Raw genomic sequence first — 9,403 nt, 5'->3', positions numbered from 1 at the left:
AGCTCACTCCCCGTGTGCGGGGACACCCCTCGTCCTATGCCCCAGGAACTCCACCAGCTCTGCGTGGACCTTTGGTACGTAAGCCCTTCTCCCCAGCCGTGCCCTCCGCACCAGGAGCCTGCCCAGCCCTCCCCGGCAACGCAGCAGTTCGGAGACATGCACCCGCAAGTGCTCAGAAATCGGGTTCTGGATGCCTTCATCCTTCCCACCCACCCCCGGCCCCGAGGAAAAAAAAAGGGGTTAAAAAGGCGCTCCTCTCATCCCTGCCTTGCCCTGCCCTGCTGTCCGCCGAGCCCACTGCCTGGAGAACCGGCTGCTGGAGCAATAAAGCATTGAAGTTTAAAATGTTCCTCTGGACACTGGCCTCAGAAGCGCATCTGCTCCCTGCCCCTCGCACCCAGCCTCACAGGTATATCTCCCTCTTGGTGGTCTGGGATGAGGGGGTGGTGGCTGGCTGGAAGTCCGAGGTCTGGGTGAGAGGAATTTCCTCCATGGGAGAGTCCTTGCAGGGCTCATGGCTACTATTGGAGAAGGCACTGTACGTGGGGAGCAGGCGGAGGTTGGCCATTTTGGTGCTGCGCTCTTCTGAGAGTCTGGGGCTGCCATTCCCGACTTGCTCTTGACTCCCTCTGTCTTGGTAAGGCACAAAAGTGGAGAGTTTGAGGGCATTCTTGGGCCTGCGGTTGGGGGACGACTGGCCAGGCATCCAGCAGGTATCGGAGTGGCCAAACTCTGTGCACTCCCGGGTACAGGTCCCAGTCATGGCTACATCGGGCAGAGGCCGGAGATCTGCGGAGAAGCAAGAGAGCACTGTTATGCACGCACAGGTACCACCAGCTCGGGCTGTCAGGATGGAGCACAGGGGCGAGCAGCAGAGCTGGGGCATCACTGTCTTACCCGCACCCTCCCACAGTGAGGCAGGGACAGCTGGACCCACAGCCACCCAGAGATCCAGACCCACAGCCATGTGGGGAGAAAAGGCAGAGCTGGGAGGGGAACCCGAGGTTCCTGGCAGCCTCCCAACCAAGCTCACAGCCCTAGCTGCCCCAGGACAAGCATATTCCCTCCAGCGGGTGCGTGCAGAGAAACAGGAGGCAGATAGGGCAGAGCTCACTGAGCCCATCTTTGATAAGCATTGCAGAGGAAGGGCTTCCCATCCAGGATTTGGACAGCAGAAGACAGGCTGCCACCAGGCTGGTCACCCCACAGCTGTGGGCACCACCTGGGCCCTGCTAGGCTCCAGGAACCCCCTGGCCCACCACTTTTGGGCACCACTGACAGCTTCATGTTGCAGAGACAGGCAACTGCCTTAAACATGGTCAGGCTCTTCACTGCCCTGAGGTACAACCATATTTCGTGAGCATCATCCTTGGGCAGCCCAGGCCTGCTCGATATCTGGCATGCCAGGCCACATACAAGCCTCCCCAAGCAGGACCCCCAAGCCCAGCCAGAGTCCTCAGACACCAGCTGGTCTCCTGCAGAGTCTGATATCCCTGAGCACAGCAAAGCACACGTGGCAAAGCCATGTCTGCCCCTAGAGAGGCCAGACATATCTGGTACTTGTAAGTCCCTGCCCCAGGAGTGCCCAACCCTCTCTGTACACCAAACTCCTGTCTCTGAGACAGCCAGGTATCTGATGGCATCAGTAGATCCCTGCTCCTGGCATAGCTGGGAAAGTCTGACCATCAGCTACACCAGGTCATGGTCTGGTATCCCCACATACCAGTCACCCTCTACCCCAGGCACTACCAGACCTTCCTGAGCCTTGTCTGTGTGTCCTTTACACAAGGAGTACCTGTCACAAGTCTTCAGAGGCCAGAGCTTGGCATTTCCATGCAAAGGTGTATGTCCCTCCAAGAGCCATCCCAGACACAAACCATCCCTTGCCATCTACTCTGGCTTGGGGCACAACATAGCTCCCTGCCACTGCCTGGGACACATCACTGCCCACTACCATGAGCACCTGCTGGCAGATCAAGCCTGGTGTTGATGTTGGGATGAAGAGTGGGGCTGTTAGTGCCCTCAAGACTGCTCTGACTTGCAGACATCCCTTCTGGTTCACAGAAGCCCTCTCCATCTCTCCACCCAGGTGCTTGCTCCACTGCATTGCTGACAAACAGCCCGGCAGACTGGCTGAGGGAAATACTAAGGAGCTGTGGTGAGCTGAGACATATGGGGCTTTTACCAGCTCGGGGCATGCCCCCTCCCACCAGACACACACTGGTACACATAATCCCCTCCTCCCCAAAAAGGACAGGCACTCTCTCAGTCCTGGGAAGAAGCAAACCAGAGCCATTCACACCATGCTGGGAGCTCTGCCCTTGTCAGCACATCCCTCCTGCCACCTGTGCGGGGCTCTTGGACACAGGCATCCCCAAGTCACTCCGGCACAGCTTTCACACACAGGCAACCCTGGGATGCGAGGAAGGTCTCTGATTCATACAAGGCCACAAACTGCTGACAAGGGTCACAAGTGAGAGCGGAAGGGACAAGGAAGAAGGGGCAAAGTTAGTGACAAACGAGTGCGCAAGTGTATCTCGCCCTAAAACAGCCCCCAGCAACTCTATCTCAAATTCTCAGCATCTCTGGGGGCTGAGGCACCCCATTTTTTTCCCCCCTGGTTCCTGCAGAGGCCCTGGCACCGCCACTGCTCCCTGTGCTGGGAGCCGCCTCCCGTGTCCCATCCCCTGGCACACACATAAGCTGCGATATCCTGGCAGAAGCCATAAGGACATACCTCAGCGCAGACCCCCTTCACAGCCTGCTCCGCTCAGGGGACTCTAATGAGGAGCAGAAAAAGGACGAGAGGGTCATATCATTGCACAGCCCCCAGCCTCCACACCCACCCTTAGGATCCTCCTGGCCCCTTCAGCCTCTGCCAGCCCTCCCCATTGCACTGCACCAAGCCCCACAACACCCCTCGGGTACCCACTGCCTTCAGGAGTCCCCTGGCTTCTCATGGCCCTGCTCCAGCCTCGTTGAGGCACCTTGGCCACCACTGTCGATCTCCCACCTGTTTCTCCAGCCTTATCCTAGCCTCCCTGGAGCCCACTGGCCCTTGAAGGACTTAGTGGGAACCTTGAAGCCACCTGGCTCATGGCACCTGAGCCCCTGCGGGCAGAGGGACCGGGGCTGTGCATCCCATGGTGATGTGCACACACACACACGGATACAGCCCAGCTGGATGCACACTGACATGCTCATGCACCACAGGCAGGCACGCTCAAATGAACTGGTGTGCAGGGGACAGCCATGCTCATGTTGCAGGGTGCAAAAGCAGAAGCCCAAGCATCAGAGGGGACAAGATTCCCACACAGGCCAGTGTGAGAGCTTAGCTTGCCAGTGCGGATCTTTGGGATCATTCTCAGGGCTGGCTGCAGACCAACTGTCCTATTTCCTGAGCATGTGGAAAGTTGCCTCATTTCTTTCTTCTAGCTACAGATAGAAAGCAAGATACGAAACCAAAGGAAAAACGGCTCAGTTTTCACCTCTACTCTGTGCAAGTCAAAGCAGAGGCTGGAGCCTGTGTCCTAGATGATCCACCAGCTCTTCCTCTCAGGACAATAGGATGTTCCGGTGGCCACCAGCTTGGTCAGTTTGTTACATGTTACATAGTCTGTCCCTTCTGTTCAAGAGGCAATATCGCTCGCTCGCTCTCTCTCATCTACTTTCCCTAACAGATAAACGGGAGGGCTCATCATCATTTCTACATCCAGATATGCCTCAGTGTTGCGCACTCCCAGGCTGGGAGGTGGATGAGTGCCACCTCTTCTTGCTCTGGCAGAAGGTGCTTTGCTGATTCTACAGAGGGTACTGGCAAGACCAAAATAAAAGCTACCTTTCCAGTGAACAAAGCTACGGGGATTTCCTCACACCAAGGGCAGCTTAGCAAGCAGGATCAAGCAGGAACGCTGTGTACAGGGTCTTTTATTCTGGTTTTCCTATTGTCTGCTTCTGGCACCAGAGTCTTTTTCCAGCGTTGTCCCTTTACTTGCAGTGAGATGCTGGCATCAGAGCTCTGCTGCTAAAGGAGCGTATTATGTGCCATGAGCACAACCAGCTCTGCTCTAAGAGCCCGGGAACGGGGCAGGGTGTAATTCCTGAATAGCTGTGATTTAAAGCAAACACGACCCTATAGCCTAATTCTCAGCACATGCCGGTGGGCCAGAGACTTCAGTGTGCCACCGCAGACTAGCAGAAGTCCTTCTTTGGGGGTAAACACCCATGGAAATTTTGCCCGCAAAGCGCTGATTCTGGATGCGCTCAGTGTGGTGAAGAGGCAGAGCCCAAACCTCACCTTGGGGTCAAGATGTCCACTTCACCTAATGAAGTGCACTGGGGATTTTGGATCCCTCTTGCACCCCAGGAATGCATTTTTGTGACTCTGAACCCCTGAAGTCTGACAAAGTTCCCAGGTGATGATGAGGATGGCCATGCCCTCTCCAGCATCTCCTTCCTTTACGGCATCCGGGTTGTGCAAAGTAAAAGCTATGTCAGTGCAGCCGCCCTCTCGCCGCGTTCCTTCAGAGGCCTGTCCTGTTACTACACCAGAAGGCTGTATTTCACAGCCAGGAGGGTTATGGGGTTGTTTGGGCATTCTCAGACCTCACAGTCTTCTGGCTCCCCCGTTTCTATAGCTTTGCATTTCTCTGGCATCCTCATTAGGCGCCTCGGGCTGTTCTGCCTCGCACATTGCATAGGAAAGAATCAGGGGCAGTAAAAGTCGCATCCCTTTGAACTGTGCAGATGAAAAGGGGGCACGGTTGGGGCTTTACACCGAGTTGCATTCGCATTCAGAGACGCACCCTGGGTCCTCGTTCTGGCTGGAGGAGGAGCAGCTCTTGAGCCATGGCTCTGTTCTCAGTGCTGGCGTGGCTGTTTTCGTCTCCTGTCATCCAGGGCACCTCTGCTCTTTGTGAAGGAGACTGTGCCAGGCTGTCTCCTCCGGGAAGAGGCACATATTGGTGCCGCTGCTAATTATTTCTCTCTATATATCCCCATGCAGGGCAGGAACACATCCTGTTGCAGCCACTTGCATAGTATTATTGCTCTTAGTGGGGGATTTCAACAGTGCACTGGAGTACTGTTAGACAGGAGACAAAAGCAGGCAGCCTCATTCAGCAGGCACTCCTGGAGTAGATGTGCAGAGGTTCACTAGCCCGTTGCAAGCCAGGTAGCTTCAAGCAGAGGCTGAGAGCCAGCGTCAACCGGAACACATCCTGTTGCAGCCACTTGCATAGTATTATTGCTCTTAGTGGGGGATTTCAACAGTGCACTGGAGTACTGTTAGACAGGAGACAAAAGCAGGCAGCCTCATTCAGCAGGCACTCCTGGAGTAGATGTGCAGAGGTTCACTAGCCCGTTGCAAGCCAGGTAGCTTCAAGCAGAGGCTGAGAGCCAGCGTCAACCACTTTTTCTTTTTTCATTTTTTTTTTTTTTTTTTTTTTTTTTGCCACCATCTGCAATGTGCGTGGTGTGGTTTGGTTCTCTCCGTCTTCTGTTCGCGTCAGACATCAGTACTGCATGCGTGGTGTGCAGCACCGGCTGAGCAGGGATGATGCAGCACGGGAGGCCAGATCTTGTGGGTGAGGGGATGTAAGTGGAGCAGCTCTGGGAGGGAAGACAGTGGGACTGTGGGACGTGACACAGCAAGGCAAGGCAGAGGAAGCAGAGAAGCCCGGAAGGGAGGAGGAGGGAAGTGCAGCATGCTACAAGGGACTGGAGAGGGTCAGTGGTACAGAGGAATGGGGAATATGACAGTGTGGGGAGAGCAGCTTGGAGGCAAAGAACGACGCTTTCCTGAAGCATCAGATCAGAAAGGTACATTTTTCCTACCTGGCAGCACAGAAAACACTGGCCACTAATTTCAACCAGCTACCCCTGTTCAGAGCCCAGAAGCCCTGTACCTCTTCTGGCCTCAGTCAGGGGACAAAAGGGTGGAGTACACCCCACACTGCAAACTGAAGGCTGGGGTGCAAGGCATTTCTTTGAAAATTACTGTTTTTCAGCCAGGGAAGGATGCAATGTTTCCAGTACAGGCAGCTTTACCACCTCTATTGCCCCAGTGCAGATGCCTGCAGACACCCCCTCCTCCTTCACCGAGACCTCAAGCCTCTGCAGACCACTCCTGGGACATCCTTTACAGTGCTGACCACCACGACACTATACCCCAACAGCACTGTTCTGCCCACCCTGCCTGCCCCTACAGCATTCATTTGATGGGAACAGCCTCCCTGGTACTGCTTTTTCCAATTACTCCCTTCCTACAGCACAGCTCCTGCGAGTAGGCACTATTCCCCTACTCCACCATAGCTTACTGGTGCTATTCTGTACCATCGCTCCCTCCAGGTACCACTCCCTGGAGTGCTCACACCAACAGGTACCACTGCCTACAGTGCTGTTGCCTCCAGGCACCCTTCCCCTACTGCGGTACCGCTGACAGGTACCATTCTCCTGTGCCCCTGTTCTCTACAGGTACAACTCCCCTACAGCGCTACTACTTACAGGTATCGTTCCCCTGCAGCGCCATTCCCTACCGGTACTGTCCCCCATGGCGCGGTTACCAAAGGTACCACTCTCCCATGGTGCTGCTCTCTACAGGTGCCGTTCCCTGCAGCGCCGTCCCCAGCAAGCACCATTCCTCCACGGCGCTGCTGCCTACAGGTACTGGTCCCCCATGGTGCCACGTCCTCCAGGTGCCATGTTCTGTGCTGCTGCTCCCCACAGGTACTGCCTCCCCCCGCTGCTCTCTTCCCTTTAGGCACTGCTACTCCAATGGTGCCATTTCCTCCAGGTACCATGTTTTACAGTGCTGTTCCCTCCAGATACCACTCCCCTGCAGTGATGCTTCCTCCAGGCACCACTGCTGCGTGGTCTGCTCCCTCTTCACTACACAGCTATTTGGGTGTATGCCCCAACATCCCATTTTCTTACACTGGCATCCCTGTTGCTCTTCATGTCTTCACATCCTGGCACTGTTGAGATGAGTGCCTTGAATTATCACACCCCTTGACTCACCCCGTCTGTGCCTCTGCCCCACAGCAACGTGCCTGACCCAGTAGCCTGGAGGAGTCCTCCCACATCGGCAGCAAGAGATGCTCAACAGCCCATCCAGCTCAGCCTGGGCTTCCTTTGGTCTACAGGAGCTTGTTGGCTCCCTCCCAGCACGTCTTCCCTTTGCCGGGATTTTAGGAGGGGGAGTTGTGCTGTAGGTAGCTGTGGAGCCATGATCTCCTTTGCAAAGTCCAGACATAAGGTTCCCCCTCAGTCCCCAGATGAGGGGGCATTATCCCAGCAGGGAATGCCCACTCTCTGGACACAGGGGCAGCTTCCCAGACCATCTCCTTTCTGATCTCTGATTCTCACATCGCACACGGACGTGACCGGAGCCCTCCACCTCCAGAGCAGCACAAGCACAACACCAATTTCACTTTCCAGGCCTTGGGGAAGGCTGCTGGACTGCTGCCCGTTTCCACAGTGATGCTCCAGAGATCGATGAGTACAGAAATATTGGAAGCTGAAAGCACAAGCGGAGAGCTCCCTGCGGTCCACGTCAGTCCCTATTTTTCCTAGACTGAGCTAACACCATCCCTACAACACCCAGGCAGACGGTTTGCAGGACCATTCTTAGCACTACAACACCCAGACAGACGGCTTCAGGGACCAATTCTAGCACTACAACACCCAGACAGATGGCTTTCCAAACTTAACACCGTCACTACAGCACGCAGACAGATGGCTCCTGGTATCTGCGACCGACCCGACACTGCCCATAAAGGTGGTTACTGCAGTTCAATGCCACACCTACAGCTCTTGGGGCAATAACGAGCAACACACGCTCTTACAATAAATACAGAGAAAGATCCTCAGAGCCAGCACTGATGCCAGCACACAGATGGATTTCTCCCAGGCACCAAAGTCAAGAGATATAATGAGCACAACCATCTCCCCCAGACCCTACAGCACTGAGCACCTCTCCCCTCCTACTAAACAATAGTATCTAAACACCAGTACAGACAGCTTGCTCTGAAGTTAATGGCCTGTCAGCCCCCCAGATGCACACACAGATCAAACCATGGCCTCTGGAGTATATTACAACAGCACATACCAACTGCAGCACCAAAGCAAATGACTTCCCAGATCCTGCCAAGGGTATCACAGCAGAGCCGGCATGTAATTAATGTGGACAGATGCACCCACCAGTCTCGGCCTCACCAGCACAGGTAGCACTAAGCCACTTTGTTGGCAGCGAGGGCCTGAGTCCAGGATCCCAGGGGACATGTTTTTCCCTTGCTTGCCATAGATGGAGGTTGAGGGACCACCCCCCTGCTGCAAATCTGTAACAGATTTTGTGCTTGTGGTGCCATTGCTCCTACCCTGGCACAGAGGGGCTTGAACTGTCACTGGACTATTAGAAGCAGAATTGTCACATTAAATTACTGAATAATTATGTTAAGACCTACCTTAATAGGATTACTGGGTTTAAAGGTTAGGAAATGCCAAATTCAGACTGTCCATGCAGTCTTAATTCACTTCAGGAAAATCTGCTTCCTGACGCAGACCAGAACTACATTTGTTCTCTGAGGTCCTTTGTGTGTCCAGGAAACAGGACAGAACCACTTGGGAGATGTACCAGGCATTTTGGGTGGAAGAGGCTTTGCTAGTGAGACTCTCCCATGGGCTGCAGAAATTGGAGAAGGTATAATGAAAGGGTCAAGAGATCACAGAAAATTACATCTCCAAAGTAGGGGGCTGGAGGATAGGGGGATTCCTTTACTATTGAGAAAAAAACAGCAATTTCCTTCTTTACCTCCTTTTGGAAGCAAAATATCTGGACAGATTTCACTGCTGCTTTTCAAAATACAAAAAACTCTGAAAAATTGTGTCCTTGCAGTTAAGGTTTGTGAAAAATTCAAGGAACTGGAAACAAAGCCAGGTAGTGAGGATTACTGGGAAATCCTCTTCACCCTTCTTGTATACAGCACAGTAACAAGTCTAGGTCCAAAATGAAATCCTGGCTCCTCTAATACCCAAATGCTGTCCTCTGGCCAACCAAGAACTTCTCATGACACCTACAGACAACAGACATGCCACAAATAACCACCAGAAAGGTCAGAGTCACGCAATAACCAAACCACCTTCCCTGAGTCATTATTTGCTCCTGTAATAACCAGCCCAGATGAGTAACAACTCCTGACGTACCTTAAGGAGTGCACGGAAGCCTTGACAAGAAGCTGTGGGCAACAGAGCAGCCGCCCCTCTTCTCCCCTCTCTCCCCCCCACCCGCCCAAGGAGGAGGCGCAGATCAGGGCTCTGCTGGCTTTTAAGTCCTCTCTTGCAAGGGCTAATGATGGTTATGTAAATGGGCAGAGGAAGCCACCTGCAATCCCCAGGGCTGTCAGCT

At 54.1% G+C, this 9,403-nt stretch overlaps 1 protein-coding gene across 1 annotated transcript in view; it reads right to left on the bottom strand.

The window, feature by feature from the left end:
• Positions 1-403: 403 nt before the first annotated feature.
• The window catches only part of LOC104506766 (protocadherin-1-like), a 48,235-nt gene continuing 39,235 nt past the window's right edge, over positions 404-9,403 (bottom strand). The window contains 1 exon segment of the mRNA XM_010147829.1: positions 404-789. Coding sequence (XP_010146131.1) covers positions 404-789 — 386 coding nt within the window.

This window comes from Eurypyga helias, unplaced genomic scaffold, assembly GCF_000690775.1.
Source record: "Eurypyga helias isolate BGI_N326 unplaced genomic scaffold, ASM69077v1 scaffold6070, whole genome shotgun sequence".
Classification (NCBI taxonomy): domain Eukaryota; kingdom Metazoa; phylum Chordata; class Aves; order Eurypygiformes; family Eurypygidae; genus Eurypyga; species Eurypyga helias.
Note: the sequence above shows the minus strand (reverse complement) of the source record. Positions and strands in the feature narration are given on the sequence as shown.